The sequence below is a fragment of the Bos grunniens genome, chromosome 22 (genome assembly GCF_055505025.1).
Source record: "Bos grunniens cultivar Pamir isolate PY7600 chromosome 22, Bosgru_T2T1.0, whole genome shotgun sequence".
Taxonomy (NCBI): Eukaryota; Metazoa; Chordata; class Mammalia; order Artiodactyla; family Bovidae; genus Bos; species Bos grunniens.
Window position 1 is genome coordinate 56,448,756 of NC_141186.1, and position 24,202 is coordinate 56,472,957.

At 40.4% G+C, this 24,202-nt stretch overlaps 1 protein-coding gene across 22 annotated transcripts in view; it reads left to right on the forward strand.

The window, feature by feature from the left end:
- The window catches only part of TMCC1 (transmembrane and coiled-coil domain family 1), a 156,697-nt gene that overhangs the window by 85,888 nt on the left and 46,607 nt on the right, over positions 1 to 24,202 (forward strand). Inside the window, exon 1 of one of the 22 annotated variants that reach the window (XM_086368606.1) lies at positions 22,873 to 23,022. The exons of 20 other annotated variants lie outside the window; for them this stretch is intronic. In XM_086368606.1, the coding sequence (XP_086224732.1) occupies positions 23,002 to 23,022 (21 nt within the window). In that variant the 5' untranslated portion in view covers positions 22,873 to 23,001. Of the gene's footprint in view, positions 1 to 22,872; positions 23,023 to 23,287; positions 23,443 to 24,202 lie in introns of those variants that run through there. One more of the 22 variants, XM_086368613.1, reaches the window with a different exon arrangement.

Genomic DNA, 24,202 nt, shown 5'->3' on the forward strand with positions numbered 1-24,202 from the left:
CCCTTGAATGTAACAACAGCATAGTAACCTTTTGCCTACTCTTTATTTTTCAGCTTTTTTATAAATAATGAATCCCTAGAGATTTCTTCTTGCCAACAAGAAAAATCAAAGTTATTCACTCTTATTTAGTTTGATTCTATGATTTAGATAGAACAAATGTTATTGTCCTACTTAGTAGATATATAAAATAAGATTTCAGTGTCTCTTATAACTCTGCTTTTAGTTACATTCATGCTGCTGTTGCTGCTAAGTCGCTTCAGTCGTGTCCGACTCTGTGCGACCCCATAGACGGCAGCCCACCAGGCTCCCCCGTCCCTGGGATTCTCCAGGCAAGAACACTGGAGTGGGTTGCCGTTTCCTTCTCCAAGTTAAATTCATATTAACACAGAAATATCTCCTCTCTTGGTAGTAAATGCCAAATTCCTTAAGTAGATTGAATTCTAGGTGGGATCATAAAGCATGAAAGAATATAAAACTAAATTTTACTTAATTGTGTCCAAATGTGGGCTGTGTACTAGTGCCCTGAGAACTTTGAGAGGGGAAAATAAGCTAGGAGAGCTTGAAGAAGATGGGCTTTGAAGGATAGACGGGTAGGAAGCCAGTGAGCGGAGAGGAAGCAGAGTCAGTCAGAAGATTATTGTCTGTTTCCTTTTCTGCAGTATTGCTGGAATCTGTGTCTCATACGTGGTTTATTTATTGAATGAAAGAATGAATGAATGTGATAATGAGCATTGTCCACTACGTGATCACTGAGAGCAGTTTGGCGAACAGAGTATGTGTTGGCAAAGAAAATGTACAAAGCAGTTTGATGAAGCCAAGTCTGGAACGTTTCGATGTCCAGATAAAGATTTCAGACTGGTTTGATTAAGTGTTAGCAATCCAGCCCATATTCTTACTAAATATTTACTAAGAAAACCCATGATGTAAATAGTGTGCTAAGAAGTTTTGTCTAAGATTATGGCTCCTTCCAATAGAACTTTCTGTGAGGATGGAAATGTATCTGTGCTGTCCAGTGTAATAGTCACCTACCATATGTGGCTGTTGAGCCTTGAACTGCAACTGGTGTGAACGAGAAACTGAATTTTAAACTTAATTTAAAAGCCGCCTGCAGTTAGTGGCTGCCGTATTGGACAATGCAAAAGGATATTGGCTGGGAAAGTGAGCGAACTAGGCCTGGGAAAACAAGCAGTGGTGTTTAGAGCAATCCCGCCATGAGTGACGACGTTTCGAAAGGGGGAGCATCTGCTGTCCAGAAAGAAGGACCAGCAGGATCGAATGAAAAGGAGACGGAAGGAGGAAGACTCAGACTCGCATAGCATCCAAGACAATGGGTAATTAGGAATTATTAAGGGAACAGGATATTTGGAGCAAGCTGAAGGGTGGTTTGTTGGTTTGGGTGTAAGTACAAGTTTGGGTGTATTATGTCTTTGATGAAGATGTAATGGCCAAGTGGAGAGACTGTGTATTTGGAAATAGAGAATTTGGTGGTGATATTAGTGTAGAGATAATACCTGAAGTCATGAGTGGAAGAGCTTTGAGCAAATAATAGAGGAGTGAAGGTGGTGATTAGTGTCATACAGCAAAGAGAAAAGGATGAAGGCTGATTGAATTTAGTTGTGAAACTATAGGTTTAATAGAGGAAGAGACCCTAGAGATTGTCATCTAATCCATTCCGTTTACAGAGGAGGAAAGTGCTCAGCGATGGGAAGTGAAGTGTTGAAGTATACACAGCTTGTGAGTGTCAAGTGGATGTCTTGACCCTAAATTCTCTGCTGACCCTTCCGTTTACTTCTCTTCTCATTATGTGAGCAAAACAGAAAAATCTTACTGAGGAATATAATTTCAGTTGACTAGGTGGGAAGCTGGTTGACAGACCGATAAGTGGAATATGGGATAGAGAAAGGACATTAGTAAGTGTGGACAGCTTCTTTAGGAAGCCTGGCGGGGGGCTGGGGGGGGTGGGGGGTGGGGGGAAGGGCTTGAAATGGGATGTAATTGGAAGAGGCAGTAAAATCAAACCCAAGTGTTTTTTTTGGTCACAGAAATGTCGCTGAATGAATTATTCTGGCTTGACAGGCGAGGGATGAAAGTGACAGAAGTCTTAGCTCCCTTACTGGCACCTAGGAAGGCGGGTAATCGACCCGGGACTGTCCTCAGTGGGGTCAGAAGTCTTAGCTCCCTTACTGGAGCCTAGGAAGGCGAGTAATCGACCTGGGACTGTCCTCAGTGGGGTCAGAAGTAGACAGTCCTTAGGTCTACTCAAACTGCTTAATGACTAAGCCTTCTGACTATGTATATACAGAAACAGTCATGCCTCACTGCATGTTATTCTCTTCTGGTTTAAGATGTTGATCGTTGGTGTGACTGCCATTTTACTTGGAAAGATATGACTTCATAATATTTCCTGTTCTTCAGACCACCTGATCCACTAAGATCTGAAAGGAATTCAGAGAGACAAATTTTTAGCATGAGTACTTTGAATATGTTCTTGTTATAACTTTTAATTATCTAACCACCACTATTTGAAGATATTTCCCATAATATTAAAGAACCAACCACTATATAAATTAAGAAGTCTCTTGAAAGCCCCTTGGACAGCAAGGAGTTCAAATCAGTAAATTCTAAAGGAAATCAACCCTGAATATTCACTGGAAGGATAGTTGCTGAAGCTCTAGTACTTTGGCCACCTGATGCAAAGAGCTGACTTATTGGAAACAACCCTGATGCTGGGTAAAATTGAGGGCAGAAGAAGGGGGTGATAGAGGGTAAGATAGTTGGATGGCATCACCAACTCAATGGACATGGATTTGAGCAAACTCTGGGAGATAGTGAAGGACAGGGAAGCCTGGCGTACTGCAGTCCATGGGATTGCAGGGAGTCGGACACGACTGAGCAACTGAACAATGAATATAAGTTAAATGTGTCACAGCATGTTCATTGTAGCTCAGTAAAGCTAGGGTGAGGGAGAAGTGTCCCTGCTTCTCCATCCCCAAAAGGTATCTCAGGTGAACCTTTTTTACATCTTTAAAGTATTCGATGTCATATTACAAAAGGAACTTCTACTGAAATGGTGATCACAGACAATGAAAATGTAGGAAAGAGGAAGAGCTTAAGATTGGTAGGGACCCAGAAGATTGACTTATATTTTGGTTGTTATTAGAAGAAAATGTTAAGAGACTTACTAGGCTTTCACCTTATGTAGAAAATTAAAAGGTAAAATGTAAGATTTCTTTTAATTTTGCAGTGATGTCTTAGAAATAACAACTGAACAGATAATTTGAAGCTAGGAATTACTTCTTGGTGTTTAACTTCTGCTCCCAGTTTATTTCTGAGAGCACATGACCACTCTTGGTTGATTTACTGCTGCCAGTAGTCTCTGTGTATTATGATGGGGGATATTGTGCTTCTGCCATAAGTCATTGCATTCCAGACAAATTGCCAAATCAAGATACAGTCATTTGGTGCTTGGTTCTCGGAAACACACACACAAAAGAAAGCCCCGTTAGAGTGGAGTTAGGCTGTTTGATTAACTTTTCTTAAAGGGAACATACTGCCTTGAGATGTAGTACACTTCTGGCAGTTATGCTTTACTGCAGGGAGATGAGATATTGTGAAATTCAACCTGTTTCGAAGGCAGAAAGGGAGAAAGTGTCTTTAGCCTAATTGCATCAGTGGGTAAACAAGGCCAAAAGCACAGCTGCATAGTGATCCAATCATGATTAGGATTTCTTCCCCCTTATTTTCCAGTTTCATGCTCTTTTGAGCTTCATATTAAATGAAAATTTTGCTCAGTTTAAATTTTGAATTGTTTTTTTTCCTTATTCCAGACCTTAGTCTATTAATACACTCTAGTAAATAGACTGTTTACCTGAAAATATTTAGAAACCTAACTGCTGTAGTTTGCTTTTAGAACATTTCAGCTTAGAAGAATGTGTCTTGTTTACTTTTTGCTTGCTAAGCGTGTATAACTGGCAGAAGTTCTTTAGCTCCGCTGCCCACATGGTCTGGACAAAAGAACTGGCAATCTGTTAGAGAGGGACAAAAGAGAAGCAAAGAAAATAATTTTCCTTTGGCTGGAAGATACCAGTGCAGCCTTGGTCTCTGAGGTCTGGACACCAACTGAAGTGGGGGAATCAATGGCAAGTAGTGTGTGCTCTGAGGAAGGAGGCATTCCGGCTGGGGGTTGGATCGCATGGCATGCAGAGTAAAGGTTCCTGTATTTCAGCCTCATGTTCCCAGTTGGAATTTAAGTGAGAAATACTTGGGCATTTTTCTCTTGTTTAGTGTTTTTGAGGAATCTGTGTTCTTTCAGCTCAGCTGACTTTTTTGTTCTTTATTTTAAAAGAAGCGAGCCTCTTGACTCTAAAAGGGATAATCTAGCAAAATAAAAGTGCAAAAAATGAGATCTGACTGAACTGTGATACTTTTCTTCTAATCTGTCTCATTTTAGGAAAGTCAGGAAGTCTTGTTCGGGAATAAGATAAGCCCAAGGAACTTGTGTTTTGAGGGGAAAGGCAGGTTTTAGGGTCTTTCTCTGAGTGGTATATGAGGGGTGGGGAACTCAAAGAGCTGTGTGCTAACGGGATGACCTACTTCTGAGTCACTTAAGTCACTTCTGTACCTGTGCTAAAACCAAACTGGAATCTTGGAAAAAACCTTGAATTGGTACTTGTCAGTAGTTTCCCTATAAAGAATCCTATCCTTTTGCTTATTTTAGTATTCCCAGAATAGATAATGAATTTTTAAATCAAATTATTCCCCAAGGGAAGATTGCCATAAATTGCTGTAGTGTGCTGTAATTTTTCTTTTAATCAGTGAAGGGAAGATAGTTTTATAATAGTAACTGTGATTGATTAGATGCCTGTTGTGTTTCAGAAATTATACTCAGCACTTTATGAACAAGATCTCATTTAATCTTCTCAGCAGTTGTGATAATTAAGATTCGGATTGGGACTTGCTCATAGCACACTTGGAGAAGATTGTATTGTGTACCAGTCTTTGAATAGTCATTAGTAGCATTTTATCTATTTCTTCTTTGATTTTATATCCCAGCTCCTAGCATAGTCCCTGGCAGGTGGTAGGAATATATGTCCGACTTCAGTGATACATACTTCTCCTTAATGCCAAGCTGCCTTTCCAATAAGGAGTGCTCTTCTACAGCGTCCAGCACTTTGGGAGTATCTCCTGGTTTTCCTTCTTTATCTCTGGTTCTTCCGATTTGTTCCTTTGTGTGTATAGACCCTCTTCTTCTGCTCATCTCTTGAGTGTCGATGTTCCTCCGGGCTCTGTTTTAAGGGCTCTTTTATTCTCTGTCTATACTTCCCGTGGGCAATATGTGTTTTCTTGGCATCACTTGTCATACACATGAGGAAGAAGCCCAAATCAGGGGCTCCAGCTGAGCTTTTCCTTCTGAGCTTCAGTTCCATTCATTTTGTGCATTTATTCATTTGTTAATTCATTCGGCAAACGTGTTGAGGGTCAACTCTCTTCCATCTGTACAAAGTAGAGCAGTGGAAAAGATAAATAAGGTTTCAGTTCTCATGGAATTTATGATGTAGGAAATAGGCAAACAATCGAGGTTACAGATTGTAGTCCAGTAAGTCATGCAATGTGGAAGGGAGTGGCTAGAGGAGGATTCTTTGAGGAGATGGTATTTGAGATGAAATCTGAAGGCAAAGACGTTTGTGTTGAGGGGAGAAAGGGGAATAAAGGGTAGTGAGGCAGTTCCCTAGTGCAGAGATTCTAAAAGCAGAGAACTTGCCCAAATGAGTGAGAGCAGTAGATAAAAGAAGAAAAATGGTCAGTGTCATGGAGGAATTTTTTGGCCATGATAAGGAGTTCGATTTCATTTTTAAATTCAATAGGAAGCCCTTCAAGGGTTAAAATAGGGAGTAATATGATCTGATTCATATTTTAGAAAGATTACTTACAGCATGAGGACTAGGTAATAGAAGTGGATATATGGCAACCATCAAGAAAAATACTGATGCTTTGCAATATGCTGGCTAACAGTGGAGATGAAAGGAGGTGGACAGAGTTGTGCTGTATCTTGGTTTTTGAAAGTGGACTTCAGAGGATTTGGTGATGGATTGAATGTGGGGAATGAGGAACAGTGCTGGTTGCCTGCTTCTTGCCTCTTCTGGGATCTCTCACAGTCACTCAGTGTTTAATATGGTCAAAAATGAGCTCGTCTTCCCCGCCCCTTTCCCCAAACTTACTTCTTTCCCAGTCTTTTCTTATTAAGGGTCACCTGCTGTGTACCCAGTTACTTATGACGGAAGAGGAGGCATTATCTTCAGCTTCTAATCTTTCCCCCGTCACACCCTCAGCCCCTAACCAATAGAAGCCATTGACCCTGCTTGCTACACATCTCTCAAATAGCGAGTATTTGAGAGCGTGCTTCCATCCCCAGCGTTGCACCTGAGTTCTGACAGCAGACTTCTGGTGGGTCTCTTTGCGTCCTTTATCATGCCCCCTTCTAATCCATTCTGGATGTGTGTGCATGTATGCATGCTATGTCGCTTCAGTCGTGTCCGACTCTTTGTGACCCCGTGGGCTGTAGCCTGCCAGGCTCCTCTGTCCATGGGATTCTTCAGGCAAGGATACTAGAGTGGGTTGCCGTGCCCTCCTCAAGGGATTTGGCTGTTCAGACAGATTTAATTAAGGCTTCCTTCTGCCAAAAGTTCTTCACTGGCTGCCTCAGGATAGAGTTAAAACTGCCCTAGCGTAATCTGTAGATTTTTTTTTTTATGACCTGGGCTCTGCTTACCTTTTTGCCTCAGCTTTGCTATCCACCAGCCACTCTAAATTACTATTTTTTTCCCTCTTAGTCATGAGGAGTCATGCTGTGGCTATTTTTGCATTGATTTCCCTCCCTTTTCCTAATCCTGTCACTACTCACTCTCCAGTTTCCATTCCCAAGAAACAAGCAAATATATACAAACTCCTGAATGTCCTTTGGGTCTCAGCTTTGATGTCATTGCTCCAGAGAAACTTGGTGGCCGACCAGCTCTAAGCCAGTTGCCCTTCTTTTGTGTTCTCTCAGCACTGTGTACTGCCTACCATCTACCAGGCCGCTGTCTCAGTATTTTAAATTGCCTTTGTGTTCCACTAGACTGTAGGCTTCGTGAGGGCAGGGGTGAAATCTTCCATGTTCACCATTATACTTCCACCTTCTAGATTCTTAATATACATTCCTTAAAGGTCATCTGTGGTAAGAAATGTATATATTAATAGAACATTCATAGCATTTTGGAGTATGATAATTTATTCTGCCTACTGACAGTTTTATGGAAAGAATATTCAATATATATGTGATTCATAAATAGACTGATACCTCAAGCTAAATGACAAAGTGGTCAGTACCCTGAATAATACTATTCTCTGAAATGGCCCTTAGACATTTTCACAGGACCCCAGCAGTCCTTGTGTAACACGAAAGTCAAGAAATTTTCTTCTCCAGACCTAGAATCATCTGTGTTCTTCCAAGGAGCCCTGGTTCCTTTAGTGAGGAACAACATTTGGGGACCATTCTGAGCGCTAAATATGCTCATTGCTTCTGTGTTGTGCCAGGATGACAACTGAAAACAGTTTAATATTTCTTTGTAGTTCTTTTGGTCTTTAAGGTACAAAGTACAGTAAGAATATATTTTAAAATCACTTGAAATAATTTGGGGCTTCTGTGGTAGTGCAGATGGTAAAGAACCTGCCTGCAGTTTAGGAGACCTGAGTTCCATCCCTGGGCCGCGAAGATCCCCTGGAGAAGGGAATGGCAACCCACTCCAGTATTCTTGCCTGGAGAGTCCCATGGACAGAGGAGCCTGGCAGGTCCATGGGGTCGCAAAGAGTCAGACATGAATTTTTAAGTTTTTATTTTCTTCTTTTACTTTTTCAAAATTTTCTGTTAACTTACCAGCTTGATGCTGTTGGGCTTCTTTCATTTCACTTTTTACATTTAGAGGTTTTTCTCCCATTCTGATTGAATTTGATTTTATAATCGCATAAAACATTTACATGGTTCCAAAGTCAAATCTACAAAGCAGGGTGCATTCAGAAAAGTCTAGCCTTTTAACTTCCCACACCCACTTCCAGCTCTGCCTTTCCCGTATCTATGTGGCCTGTGCACCACATCAGTCTTTGTAAGCTGTGTCTCTCATGGGCTCAGTCATGCCATACAGTCTTCAGTTGCTCCCTCTGTACTCAAAATGAAGCTCATATTCCTCAGCTTATTGGTTAAGTCCTCTCATGACAGAGGACAATTAACCTAACTTCATTAGCCAGTGAGCCTAGGGTTCAGCCAGACTGAATCGTTCATTGTTTCCTGTACAGGCTCTGTATTTGTTCCCTCTTGCTTTTCACTCAGGTTTTTCTTACAGCCCGGATCACTTTATCCTCCCTTTCCTTTTCCGGCCCACCCCCCAATCTCCTTATCCAGGTCTTAACTATTCTTTAAGCCAAGATCAGCTGCTTCCCTCCTATCAAAGCTTTCCTCTACCATTCCCTAGGGCTTCAGTCTTCTTGCCTGGAAAATCCCATGGACAGAGAAGCCTGGAGGGCTACAGTCCCTGAGACACGACTTAAGGACTGAGCACAGCTACCATTCTCACATTCCCTACTATGGACATGTTGATTTCTGAGAGTGTGGTGGTTGGGACAATTAGAGTTAAGTATTAGAGTCCTCAAGAGAGCCAGAGATTCTGATAGTAGTAGTATCACATTGACAGAAACCTCAGAGCACACACATCTCAACTGACTCCTCTCCTCTCCCGCGGGCGGTGCCTGGGATACTCCTGTTGTTGTTCACATCTCTTCATTTTTGTTAGAGTGCTTAGGAGGCCAGAAATTCAATTTTAGGTTTAACCTAATTATAGTCCATCTTTTTAGTCAAGTGTACAAATTGCAATTACATATTCATTTTACTGTGTACTGTCCTGGAACCCAAATTCAGAGTGTCTTCCCTGAAGGTGTACTGTCCATGAACCCAAATTCAGAGTGTCTTCCCTGAAGGTATGGGAAATTTTGCACACTCTCTGGAGATAATCTCCAAGTTCATAGATTGTAGAATTAAAATCTGTAGTTTAGGAGCATTTTGGTAGTGTTTAAAGAATTGTGTCAAACCTGTGTTCTTAATACCTCTGTAAGTACAGATACAGTTTTCATTTTTCTGGTCTTTCATTTAATTGGACCTCAGATAATCACAGAATCCCTTGGAGCTCCAAATAGTTACCAACCTCAGGCAAAATTGTTTGCTTGCCAAGGACAGAATGTTTCCGTTTAACAATATAAGGGAAATGAAAGTTCCATTTTGCATCAAAAATACAGTGCAGGATGGATCCGTTTGAATTCATGACACATGTAATAAAATCAGAAGGTAAAGAGTGTGTTGGCTACAATAATCCTTTGGTAATTATCACCTTAAAGAAAGACCTTTAACTGCTAAAGGAAAAGATAGGTAACATATTCTTTGTTGCTTGATTCAGGCAGAGTTTGTGATTAATAATAAAAAGAGCATTTAAAAAATAAACTGTGCAGTTTTGTTCCCCCTCTGTAAATCAGCATAGCTTACATGCCATAAGAAGAGAAGTGTGGTTTAATTGTTCTTGGTTTATCTTTACCCCTGGTCAAGAGTAGGTATGTCAACCTTTATATCATTTCCAAACATCAGTGTAAGAACCTAAGTGAATGAGGTCTAACCTAGATTGCTTTATAGAAAAATCATATTTGGAGGGGGATGTGAAGTATTTCAAAGAAGAGAAGACAAAATTCCCAGCTCTTACCCCTTCCTTCTCCTGGTTCTCTGGGTGTCACATCCATTACCGTTTGCTTGTCCTTCCTCCCTACTAGACCGTGAAGTCTGTGAGGTCAGAAATGAGTCTGACTTCTTTCTCTGGATATCCCCAGTGAATACAGGGATGAATCAGGAGTCTAACCCTAGCCATGCTGACACGCTTCTCTTTAGCCTCAGGCAAGTCATAGTACAGCTCTTTATGCCTGTGTTCAAAAGGATTAAAGAGAAAAGTCATAGTCTCTCAGAGATGGAAGAGACCTTATCCAACCCTGTATTTTGTGGATGGAAAAACCCTGACAGCCTGGCTTGCCTCAATGTGAGAATAGAAATCCTTTGAACTAAGTGAATAGCCGTGTTATATTTTATCCTGATTTTCTCTTGTGGGATGGATTAATTTCATTTGGGACTGTGGTGTAAAGCCTTAAACCAGATCCATTTTCCTTTGCAACTTAGTCTTCAAATCTTATTCTTGAGTCAGAAAAAGAATGGATGGTTTAAATTTCTCATGGTGGGGGACAACAGGAGGGAAAAAGAAACACCCGTTCAGTAGGATTTATAATAAAACAAAATGCCTAGAGATCTAGTTGCTAAAATCATTTACCTCTCAGGAGGCACCTCTCACTAAACTTCTTTTTAAATAATGAACTCACGAACACATTAAGATCCTTATGTCTATATATGTGGGCATTTAAAAAATGGTCTTCAGAAGTTGTTTGGATTGGGGACTTTAAAATTTTACCTTCTAGTGAAATATCTTCAAACTGTTTTGTGAGGAAGAGCTGTATCTTGCCATCTATTATAACACACCTCAAGCAAAGTGAAATAATTATTCTTCAGATTCAGTTCAGTTCAGTCGCTCAGTGGTGTCCGACTCCTTACAACCCCATGAATTGCAGCAGGCCAGGCCTCCCTGTCCATCACCAACTCCCGGAGTTCACCCAAACTCATGTCCATCGAGTCAGTGATGCCATCCAGCCGTCTCATCCTCTGTCATCCCGTTTTCCTCCTGCCCCCAATCCCTCCCAGCATCAGTCTTTTCCAATGAGTCAACTCTTGGCGTGAGGTGGCCAAAGTATTGGAGTTCCAATGAACACCCAGGACTGATCTCCTTTAGAATGGACTGGTTGGATCTCCTTGCAGTCCAAGGGACTCTCAAGAGTCCTTCTCCAACACCACAGTTCAAAAGCATCAATTCTTCGGCGCTCAGCTTTCTTCACAGTCCAACTCTCACATCCATACGTGACCATTGGAAAAACCATAGCCTTTACTAGATGGACTTTTGTTGGCAAAGTAATGTCTCTGCTTTTGAATATGCTATCTAGGTTGGTCATAACTTTCCTTCCAAGGAGTAAGCGTCTTTTAATTTCATGGCTGCAGTCACCATCTGCAGTAATTTTGGAGCCCCCCAAAATAAAGTCTGACACTGTTTCCACTGTTTCCCCATCTATTTCCCATGAAGTGATGGGACCAGATGCCATGATCTTAGTTTTCTGAATGTTGAGCTTTAAGCCAACTTTTTCACTTTCCTCTTTCACTTTCATCAAGAGGCCTTTTAGTTCCTCTTCACTTTCTGCCATAAGGGTGGTGTCATCTGCATATCTGAGGTTTTTGATATTTCTCCCGGCAGTCTTGATTCCAGCTTGTGCTTCTTCCAGCCCAGCATTTCTCATGATATACTCTGCATATAAGTTAAATAAGCAGGGTGACAGTATACAGCCTTGACGTACTCCTTTTCCTATCTGGAACCAGTCTGTTGTTCATGTCCAGTTTTAACTGTTGCTTCCTGAACTGCATGTAGGTTTCTCAAGAAGCAGGTCAGGTGGTCTGGGATTCCCATCTCTTTCAGAATTTTCCATAGTTTATTGTGATCCACACAGTCAAAGGCTTTGGCATAGTCAACAAAGCAGAAATAGATGTTTTTCTGGAACTCTCTTGCTTTTTTCATGATCCAGTGGATGTTGGCAATTTGATCTCTGGTTCCTCTGCCTTTTCTAAAACCAGCTTGAACATCAGGAAGTTCACGGTTCACTTATTGCTGAAGCCTGGCTTGGAGACTTTTGAGCATTACTTTACTAGCGTGTGAGATGAGTGCAATTGTGCGGTAGTTTGAGCATTCTTTGGCATTGCCTTTCTTTGGGATTGGAATGAACACTGACCTTTTCCAGTCCTGTGGCCACTGCTGAGTTTTCCAAATTTGCTGGCATATTGAGTGCAGCACTTTCACAGCATCTTCTTCCAGGATTTGAAATAGTTCAACTGGAATTCCATCAGCTCCACCAGCTTTGTTCGTAGTGATCTTTCTAAGGCCCACTTGACTTCACATTCCAGGATGTCTGACTCTAGGTGAGTGATCACACCATCGTGATTATCTTGGTTGTGAAGATCTTTTTTGTACAATTCTTCTGTGTATCCTTGCCACCTCTTCTTAATATCTTCTGCTTCTGTTAGGTCCATACCATTTCTGTCCTTTATTGAGCCCATCTTTGCATGAAATGTTCCATTGGTATCTCTAATTTTCTTGAAGAGATCTCTAGTCTTTCCCATTCTGTTGTTTTCCTCTATTTCTTCCTATTGATCGCTGAGGAAGGCTTTCTTATCTCTTCTTGCTATTCTTTGGAACTCTGCATTCAGATGCTTATATCTTTCCTTTTCTCCTTTGCTTTTTGCTTCTCTTCTTTTCACAGCTATTTGTAAGGCCTCCCCAGACAGCCATTTTGCTTTTTTGCATTTCTTTTCCATGGGGATGGTCTTGATCCCTGTGTCCTATACAATGTCGCGAACCTCCGTCCATAGTTCATCAGGCACTCTATCTATCACATCTAGTCCCTTAAATCTATTTCTCACTTCGACTGTATAATCATAAGGAATTTGATTTAAGTCATACATGAATGGTCTAGTGGTCTTCCCTGCTTTCTCAATTTAAGTCTGAATTTGGCAATAAAGAGCTGATGATCTGAGCCACAGTCAGCTCCTGGTCTTGTTTTTGCTGACTGTATAGAACTTCTCCATCTTTGGCTGCAAAGAATATAATCAATCTGATTTCGGTGTTGACCATCTGGTGATGTCCGTGTGTAGAGTCTTCTCTGGTGTTGTTGGAAGAGGGTGTTTGCTATGACCAGTGTGTTCTCTTGGCAAAACTCTACTAGCTTTTGCCCTGCTTCATTCCGTATTCCAAGGCCAAATTTGCCTGTTACCCCAGGTGTTTCTTGACTTCCTACTTTTGCATTCCAGTCCTCTGTAATGAAAAGGACATCTTTGGGTGTTAGTTCTAAAAGGTCTTGTAGGTCTTCATAGAACCGTTCAACTTCATCTTTTTCAGCGTTACTGGTTGGGGCACAGACTTGGATTACTGTGATATTGAATGGTTTGCCTTGGAAATGAACAGAGATCATTCTGTCATTTTTGAGATTGCATCCAAGTATTGCATTTCAGACTCTCTTGTTGACCGTGATGGCTACTCCATTTCTTCTAAGGGATTCCTGCCCACAGTAGTAGATATAATGGTCATCTGAGTTAAATTCACCCATTCCAGTCCATTTTAGTTTGCTGATTCCTAGAATGTCGATGTTCACTCTTCCCATCTCCTGTTTGACCACTTCCAATTTGCCTTGATTCATGGACCTGACATTCCAGGTTCCTATGCAGTATTGCTCTTTACAGCATCAGACCTTGCTTCTATCACCAGTCACATCCACACCTGGGTATTGTTTTTGCTTTGGCTCCATCCCTTCATTCTTTCTGGAGTTATTCCTCCACTGATCTCCGGTAGCATATTGGGCACCTACTGACCTGGGGAGTTCCTCTTTCAGTGTCCTATCTTTTTGCCTTTTCATACTGTTCATGGGGTTCTCAAGGCAAGAATACTGAAGTGGTTTGCCATTCCCTTCTCCAGTGGACCACATTCTGTCAGACCTCTCCACCATGACCCGCCCGTCTTGGGTTGCCCCACGGGCATGGCTTAGTTTCATTGAGTTAGACAAGGCTGTGGTCCGTGTGATCAGATTGGCTAGTTTTCTGTGATTATGGTTTGTGTGTCTGCTCTCTGATGCCTCTCACAACACCTACCGTCTTGGGTTTCTCTTACCTTAAACGTGGGGTATCTCCAGCAAAGCGCAGCCGCTGCTCCTTACCTTGGATGAAGGGTATCTCCTCACAGCCACCCCTCGTGACCTTGAACGTGAAGTATCTCCTCTCGGCCTTCCTCCTAATTCTTCAGATTAGGGAGTGATTATTTGCTTTTCAAAAGAAGGCTTCACTTTAAGAAAACATCCTAAAGAAGTGCTGATATGTGCTATGACAAGAATGAACCTTAGAAATGTTTTAAGTAAAAAAAGCAATTACAAAAGGCCACATATTGTGTGATTCCATGTATATGAAATACCTAGACTAGGCAAGGCTGTAAAGACAGAAAGTAGATCGGTGGTTACACAGGATCAGGAGGAATGGGGTAATAGGAGAGAGATGACTTAAGGGGTAGGGGGCTCCTTTTTGAGGTGAGGAAGATGTTCTAAGATTGATCATGGTGATGGGTGTGCATTTCCGTGAATATACAAATAATCATTGAATTGTATACTTTAAATGGGTGAACTATAATGGTGTATGAATTATATCTCAAAAGTGATTTTTAAAAAGCATTTATCATAAGGATTGTTTAGTGAGCATTGTTGTATCATCTGAAGAACCATTTGATTTTTGAGAATAATGGCTAGCATTTGTTGACTGCTTATTATGTGCCAGGCATTGCGCTAAATATTTGAAAATCTACATCTTAGGCGTTAGTTTCCATCCAGCTTTTCAGTAGCACAGTCTTCTCTGTATTCTCCATGCATACTAGCACAAAGCCTTACAGATGCCATAAACTCCAAATATTTGGATGAATGACAATGTATATGAACTGATGAATGAATGAATTTAGCCCTCCAGCTTGGCCTCCCAGGACATCAGGGCACTGATCTCTCCTTTTCTTTTTATCGGTCTAGTCTCAGACCTAGCAAGCAGTTCTAGCTCACATAGCAGTTAGTAGTTGTATCAAGTGGAAGATAATTCTGACTGGGTTTTGCCGTTTCCACAGAAGAAAAGAGGAGGCAGAGGGGGGCTTTTATCGCATTGCCCTCCTTCCTTTTGGTCCTTATTTTGAGTGGCCAGCAACCCATCTCTAGCTTTCAGTCTCCGTATTTACTCCTGGCGGGAGTGGTTAATCTCCCTGCAGGTCTTTTAAGGAGAGAACACTAGCCCAAACAACTTTGACTTTCCGGTATGCCTGAATCAGAGTCCAAGAAAATGCCTTTCAGAATCTTCTACACAGGTGATATTTCTTTGCTTTTCACTTTCTGACTAGAAATGAGACCCCTAAACTCTTATAGTGAGGGTCACAATTTCTTCACACTATTTGACAATTAGGACAGTTAGTTGGATGCTGACTTAAAACACAAATAATATAGTTCAGCTCTGCCCCCCAGAACCCTCTGGAATCCTGATGACCTCGTATCTGGACCAAGAGCGCTCTAACACTGTAATATCTATATTCCTTTGAATTCTGGGTCAACTAGAAGATGCCTTGCTCCACAGCCTGTGCTGATAATTATTGAATTATGAGATATCACAGTCTTGTTTTGTGTGTGTGTGTGTGCCCAGTCCGTGTTCAACTCTTTGCTAACCCATGGACTGTAGCCTGCCAGGCTCCTCTATCCATGGAGTTACCCAGGCAAGAATACTGGAGTGGGTTGCCATTTCCTACTTCAGGGGATCTTCCCGACCCAGGGATCGAACCCACATCTCTTGCATTTCCTGCATTGACAGGCAGATTCTTTACCACTAGCGCCACCTGGGAAGCCAAAATAAAACTTTTATAATGTTACATAAAACTTAGCCTTTCAAATTCAGGATAATCTTAATTCCGTATGAGCTGAGATCATGAATAACAGATTAGTTTACTTGTCATATTAAAACATCTTTATGTTTTTTTCTGAAACAATGAGGATATCCTGGATTTTTTTGTTCTTTAGAAGAGATCAAAACAAGACTAAATACCTTGCACCTATCTTAAGCTGCCTGGAACCCTCAATCTCTTTTCCATTCTGCTTTCTCTAGTCATTGTTGGCTAGAAGGATTTTATATTTAATACTTATACTATGACCATATTTGCATTTCTCTAACAACCCAATGAGCTCCTTGCCAACAAGGAAACTAAGGTTTAGAGAAATACATACTAAATTTACCTTAAAAAAAATTAATTACCCTACTTGTTCAAAATACACCACAGAGGAATCTGGATAAAAAATGAAGCAAATCTCCCAACTCTGGCAAAATTGTTCAAGAATAAAACAGTTGGGAGGAGGTTCTCAAATACCAAATATGAATAATTTAAGCTCTGATGCTATATTAAAAACTCCCAAAGAAAAGCCAGTTTATACTTATAGTTAATGGTATTAATAAGATGGAAATAAGTGACTTATAGCCATATATTAAAATGTTAGTTGCTCAGTTGTGTCCAATTCTTTGAGCTACCAGGCTCTGTCCATGGGATTTTTCAGGCAAGAATACTGGAGTGGGTTACCATTTCCTGCTCCAGGGGATCTTCCTGACCCAGAAATTGAACCCTATCTCCTGCATTGGCAGGTGGATTCTATACAATTGAGACAGATTGCTAAGATTGCTAAATTTTACTAGCGTTTGGAAAGAATCATGATTTATAAGCCAATCCTAAAAGCTTAAGGAAAAAACTTTGATTTTGAATTTGCAATTTAATGTGAATTGACTGTTATATAGAGTCTAAAATTTTCTAAATAGAAGTAGTATACACAAAAACTTCTTAGGCATATAATACAAGTTTTCAAAGAAAGGACAAGGAGAACATCAAAACATCGATGGTTTACCTGATAACACTGAATTACAGTTTGGACTGCACTCCCTGGTATCCAAAGCAAAATATTACATATGGGAATTTTAATCTTGGGTCCCTGAATTTCTTAGGATTACATGTAAATGTGTATGTGTCCATGAGTTTTTCTGGAGGAAGAATTTTCATCAAATTCTCAAAAGGGTATGTGATCCAAACAAGACTGAACCATTGTATTACATTTTTAAAAACAGGGTGGGTAACTGAGGAGTCTCTATAAATTCATTTTTAAGAATCCTTTTGCAACCTGCATTAATGGAGCTTGTGTTTAGGGTTAAATTTATGTTTTAGATTAGTCTTCAAGTATATGGGGATTACCTTTTTACTGAAGGCCTTTTTGTGCCTAGGAGGAAAAAAAAAACTCAACACATTAATTCATTTCATTCTCACAGCATTTATACAAAGTGAATAATCCTGTTTTACTGATGAGGACACTGAGACTCAGATTCAGAAAGCTTGCCCAAGGTTCCGGAGCCAACTGAGAGAGCAAGGAGGTGCTCTGCCTGCTCCCCACTCCACTGTCTCCAGCTGAGCACCCTCGGTGCCCTGGGCGCTGCACAGATGCTGGTGCCGTGGCGCTGCACACACCCTTGCCCCGTGCCCCGCTCTTTAAAGAGAAGACCTTTCAAAGAGGGGAGTAAGCATATACCGACTAATACAACTCGTGAGGGTGTAAGTGCTTCAGATGTCCCCTATATTAGTCCATTTTCTCTTGTGAGAATGCTAGGAATGCTTTATTGAATTTCCTTAGCCTTCCCGTATCCTCATGGAAAAAACATCTATTCTGCACATGCACAGGTAGCGGTGAGTGTAATCATAACTGTCTCCTTATCTTCTAGTTTATTCGTGGAATCGCTTTAGGACCAGGTTTTCTAACAGTTGAGATTATACAGTAATCAACAGTCTAAAATATTATAAAAAATTAAAAGTTTTTAAAGCCACAGGTATAGTCATGAAATCTCTAAGAATAATTCATTTCTTTTCCTCCCTTTCAGGGATTTAAAAACTATATAGAAGGAAAAGAGGTTCAGCTGTGTCTTTCTGTTTGGGTAGCAAGGACATGCTTTGTGCTGCTGAAAAGGAGGGAGAGAGGCCAATACCCTTAGGATCCAGAATGTCTAGCAACGCTGCCCTAGAGGCTACACAGCACAAGTGTAGGCAAGGTCTACACGGTCTCCCTTCAGGGCAGTTACTCTGGATGGGGAGGATTCTTGTGGCAACAACTACACTTAGAGAAATGTGAAGCCACTCTTGGAAGCATCTTTTGTGCTGTGGCTGAGAAGCTGTTGGTGTTAACTCTGATTATGAGCCCCCAAGAGAAGGTGTGGAGTTGGTGCAGGACATGACAACCAGATGTTTTATAATCGCATCATACAAGCCAAAGAGAAGAGTGAGTTTCGAGAAATGTGAATGCATGTTTGAAACTGTGGGACATGTTTTTTCTCTGTTTTTGTTTTTTTTTTTTTAATGTACTCTTGAAGAATTTCCCTATCAGATCGGTGTCTCTAGCACTCGTAGCTGGTACTTGGAAATCTAGTTTAATTCGATTTAGCACATGACAATGACATGTTTGTTTTCTAAGCGATTTTATTCTCTTCGTATTGTGGGAAGCCTCAAAGGCGGTTGTTGTGCTCTTTAATGGTTACCCAGAATTACCATATATATACATATTGGCTGGAAACACCTAGGTTCAAATCTCTTCTCCTTTACCGGTCAGTGCTCTTACCTTGAGCAAGTTTCTCATCCTCTCAGCTTCATCTTCGAGTTGAAGATGGTGGTTGTAATAACTTCCTACCAGGGCTGTTATGAGATTATATTGAATATGTGTAAGACTCTCAAGTTTATACTGAGATTACATACTGTGTGCTATTTTAAATGTTTTTAAGAAAGGAGTGAAGAGAAATGGGTTGTTTCAACTTAAAAATACTTGATTTTCTAAACTCTTCTACAGCAAACCAGCCTCACTGCCCCCTTATCCTTCTTCCCCTGAAGTTGCTGGAAGTGCTCTCTCTACTTGGTATAAGTGGTAGTACACTTGTAACTACAAGGTGAAATTAAGATTTTAAACATCTTAGCAGCAGTGTAAGCATCCATTTTGCATTGAATTTGGTACATGGAACACAAGATTAATCAGATTTACTCTAGAGATTTGGATAATTTCAAAGGAACTCTTTTAAAATCATACTCTGGTGTCACTAGAATGTTTCATTAGATGCTGTTAGGACTGTAGTAATTGTTTTCCTTTAAAACAAATGGAAATTGGCAGTTGAAACCTACCAGAAAAGCTCTTGATTTGGGTTTTATGAAATGGTGAAAGTATTTTTTAAAGCCTGAATTTTAAATAAATTAATCAATAGCAACGAGGTTGTGAGTTTTAAGTTTTTCTTTGAGTTTAGAAACTGAACTCAGAAATGCCTTTTACCTTCCACTGTCTTTGTTTCTGAAGCTATGATCAAGATCATTTTTCTCTATCAGGGCATTTTGCAGACCATGTAGCCTGTTTGCCGGTTTTTATACACTGAGTGAAACATAAATACAGTTTATTTTTTTGGCCTGCACCATATGGTAAAAAAGTAAATATCTCTAACTCAGTGCCTATCACAACATCTGGCTCAGAGTAGGTGTTTTATAATTATATTCGTGAAATGCTGTGATTGGGAGAAAGATTTCCACAGAAGGAACTCAGAGAAAACTTCATGAGAGCATTGGCTTTGAGCCTTTAAAGGCTCTTGGATGTAGAAGGGCATTCCAGGGTGAGAGAGTTTCAGCAGGCAAGGCCCAGTAGTGATGGATACTGTACGAATGTTACACGTGTTTACAAACCATCCCAGTTCTTGTGAACTGCTGTCACAGTGTGAACCCAAAGACACTGGACAAAAATGAAGCTAGCAAGGAAGCTACCTTCCTTTAGGATGGGTAGCATAAATGAAGCATCTCCCTTGGGATTTGGTTTGTCATATGATGTAGGCCAGCCTACGAGAGCATCAGAGATAGGCTGAATAGCACAGGTAAGCAAGTGGCTTACCCTCGCTGAGCCTTAATTTCCTCTGCATTAGAAATGAAGCCAGTGAATAAGTAGAGGGCCAGGTGTTCTGTGGATTAAATGAAGTAATGTATATGAAGAGCCTAGTACTTAAAAGGTCGCTGTGCTTCTGGTGGCTATCGATATAGTAGTTGTGATTAAAATAGTATACATTGGGATGTAAAGACATTCCATCATCCAAAAAATTGATGGTGCCTTACAACATAACAGCTTTGTGAGTGTTTCTAATTCACATGTCAGTTGCATATACTTCACAGTGCCACTTGTGTGATGTGAATACAACTTTGTTTTTCTTATTTTGTGATAAAATGTTTTACTCTGAATACTTTATATAACATGTAGAGGAATAGCTGCATATTCACCAAAGATTCACCATAATAAATAGCATGAAGTACAGGTGACACTTTTCTACAGAAGTCTTTTATTGGAATGTTTAATTCTTTTTTTAATCCCTTATTGCAGCCTTCATAGAATTCTCAACTGCTCATGAAGTTCAGGTTTGTGCAAACTAAGAGAAAATCTTTCTAAGAGAGTTGATTCAGCCAACAATTTTATCACAAGAGGCTTCACAGATGAGGAAACGGGCTTAGTAAGACTTGTCTACACAGGTTATTGGTGCCAAAGTGGGTATTCAGTCTACATTTTCTTCTCTCCTTGACTCTGAATGCTTTCTTTGGTATATACCATTCTGTCTGTAACCAAGTACATCTGTGCAATAAATCTGTATAGATCTTAAGAGTCGGGGTAGCTGAGAACACAAGTCCTGTTAGAAATGTTTAATCAAGAAGTGACTTTTTCAAGTTTTAACGGCTTTTCAACAAACTTTAACAGTTTTTTTTTTAATATAATCCACATATAATACCCTTCACCCATGGAAGTTTATAGTTGCACGACTTTTACTTTATTCAGTTTCACAACTGTCACTGTAATTAATTTTAGAACATTTTCATTACCCCAGAAAGAAAGCCCACACATCCCAGCCATTACTGCCAATCTTATCATTCCCCTCAGCCCCAGGCAAGCACTAATCTAGTTTCTGTCTCTGTGAATTTGAATGTTCTGGACATTTTATGTAAATCAAATCATAAAATATATGATCCTTTGTGACTGGCTTCTTTAACTTAGCATTCTGTTTTCAAGATTATACGGTACGTTATTTAGCAGTATTTCTTTATTAGTGCCAGGTAATATTCAGTTATATGAATATCACATTTTATATGTCATTCATCAGTTGATAGACATTTGAGTTGCTTCTCCTTTTTTCACGAATAATACTGTTGTGAATGTCTGGGTACAAGTTTTTCTGTGGACGTTTGTCTTCACTTCTCTTGGGCATGTGCCTCTAAGTGGTGTGTTGAATCACACGGTAACGGTCTGTTTGACGGTTTGAGGAACTGCCAGACTGTTTGCCGCAGGGACTGTAGCATGTCGCATCCCCGCCGGCAGCCTACGAGGGTTCCACTTTCTCTGCATTCTCACCAATTCTAGTTACTATCATCATCCTAGCTAGGTGTGAACTGGTATTTCATTGTGGTTTTGATTTGTATTCCCTTGAAGGCTAATGATGTCGAGCATCTTTTTAATGTACATTTTGGCCATTTGTCAGTCTTCTATTGAGAAGTGTCTATTCAGGGCCTTTGCCCATTTGGGTTTTCTCGCTAACATTTAGTTGTAATAGTTCTTTATATATTCTATGTACAGTTCCCTTAAAAAGCTTATGATTTGCCAAAAGTTTTTCCCCTTTCTATGGGTTGTTTTTTCATGTTCTTAGTGGTGCACTTTGAAGTTTGTTGTGGCTGTTTTATCTGTTTGTTCCTTTATGGCTTATGGTTTTGCTGTTACATCTAAGAAACCATTGACTAAATCCAAGGTCATGAAGATTTACACCCATAGTTTTAGGTCTTACATTTCGATTCTTGATTCATTTTGAGTTTATCTTTTATATTTTGTGAGGAAGAGTCCAACTTCATTCTTTTGCATGTTGATAGCTACTTGTGTTGGTATCATTTGTTGAAAAGACCATGAGTCTTCTTGGCAAAGGAAATTATTCTTAAGCATTGCTTTACGAAGAGAGATGTAAATGACAGAAATGAAAAAATTCTGATCTGGCTTCTAGGTAAATTATGTGAAGAGTGTGAGGTCAGACTATTTAGATCAGAGAGTCCTTTCTCCATGGTAGACAGTTGGAAACCAAAAGATGAGACATTTGCTCAGGAGAAATTACAATATTGGAAATAGAGAGTGAAGTTGTAGTGTTAGAAGTCTATCAAGAAATAACTAAATGATCTCAATTTATTTTGCTGAAATAAGTCATGAAATCTTCAGTTTATTAGGATGAATGTATAGAGAAGCTTTGAAGGTTTGAGTATGCAAAAAATATATATAAGCTAAAGAAAGTCAATATAGAAATAATAAATGACAAAGATAGAGCATGAGAAATATAATTTATAATTTTATTTCCTCCAAATAAACACAGAAGCACAGAAATAGAGGCAAATAACTGAATGGCAAAATAGTGGAAAGAATGTTAGGGAAGAGTCAGAATTCCTTGGTTCTAATCCTAACCCACCCCAGTTATGTAATCTTGAATAAGTCAACCTTCAGAGTAGTCGCTAATATTTACTGAGGCCCTGCCATATACAGGAATTGTGCAGATCTCAAGTTCCTTTTTTGTAAAATGGAGATTATGTCCCATTAATTGCTTTGAAAACTTCTGTAAAGAGCCATGTACATAGAAGAGATTATTCTTGAAATTTGGGTTTATTCACTGTAGCAGCAGTATCTGATAATCTGTATGTCAGTGCTCAGAAATGTGTGCTGAAAGGTGTGCTATATCCTTATTTTGATGAAGAAACTGACGTTCAGTGGTTATGAAAGTTGGACAGTCAGTAATCAGTAGAGTCAATTCTAATGTAGTTTTGCTTGATTTCTTTATACCACCTTGACTTTGGCTTGAAAGATGGTATAATAGATCCTGATGGGAGGGGGAGTGGGAGGGAATAGGGTAGCACCAATGAGATTTAATTTCTTAGACATGAAAGCTTAGGATGTAATTCCAAAGGGGTGATTAGTCCTGAGATTAGTGATCTCAGTGCTGAGGTGGAACAGAACCTTGTGTTAATAAGGTCAAAGGTAAATGCCATTTGACTAACTGGTAAGTCCCAGAAGAGCTAAATGTTCTGAAGCACAGTCATGTAAGAGTTTATCCATGTGTCTGCTGGAGTCCTGGACAGTTTTCTTCAGGAGGCAGAGCGGGGACAGAGCAGCAGTGAGATGTCTGAGTGGGGAGTAGAGGTAAGTGCCAGAGGGCACAGTGCCACAGCTTGTGGAGATGGGCAGACTTTGCTTTGGACCATGAGGATGTCACTTCTTAGAATTTTTTATTTTTTTACTTGAATTGATTTTCTCATATTCATACCTTTTGAAGACCCTTGTCACCCCACCCGTAAAGTGCTTGTGATTCATTTTTGAATGTGAAACTAGGCAGATCCTGAGTACTTCATAGCTCTGATCGTTCTGCTCTTTCCACACTTCTTGTCCTTTCCCTGGTGGAGTTGAGAAATACTATTTGGACATATAAGACCAATGAGGAGAGCACAGCACCCCACTCAAGTATTCTTGCCTGGAGAATCCCATGGACAGAGGAACTTGGCAGGGTGCAGTTCATGGGGTCGCAAAGAGTCATACTGCTGAAGCGACTTCGCACCATTACAGGTAACACTGAAAAGAGTACAAGACCAGAAAAGAGCCCAAGAAGAGAACAGAACAGCTTTTATTCATTGATTTGAGCTGTGCCGTTATCTTCTTGATGACAAGCACAGAGTTCAGGCTTGAGTTGTTAGCCTCTGCCACTGCTGAATGAATAAGCAGCAGACATGCTTCTCCCCGATGCAGTGTGGCTGTTGGAGATATCGTCAGCTGGCACAGGGGAAGCACAGAACTTTGAACTCACACTCTGATTTGCAGACTTTCAGTTTCTGTGTAGAAATCCGTGGCGGTTGGTGTCTGTGAGAACAGATCTGTGAAAGGGAATTAACGTGCATGGGGCCCATGCTTTAGGTGAGGCGGCCTGAAGTGCTTGAAGGTGAAATGAGAGTCCCAGAAGTCTCAGAGGCCTGAGGTGTTCTTATTTATATTGCCATGCATCCCAGAAATGGCAGAACTGGGCTTCAGAGGACTCGGGAGACGTTTGCGGGAAAGCTGATGCTGTGTGCTGACTGAGGGTGTGCATGTGCGTGTTCATGTGTCCTTTGCTCCGGAGACTCCCCTGATAGTCACGCCTAACCCCACCCCTAGTCCGGAATCCAGTCTTTTCATCAGAGCTTTGTCTTTTTGAGAATGATGAAAGGATTGGGTCACTCTGGTCTGGAGTAAACCTTCCGTGATACAAGGGAGACCACAGAATGGGGAGGGTTGTCTGCACTGTGTGTCCTGTGCTTTTGTCTTGACGGAAATTCCATCTCCTGGTTCCTTT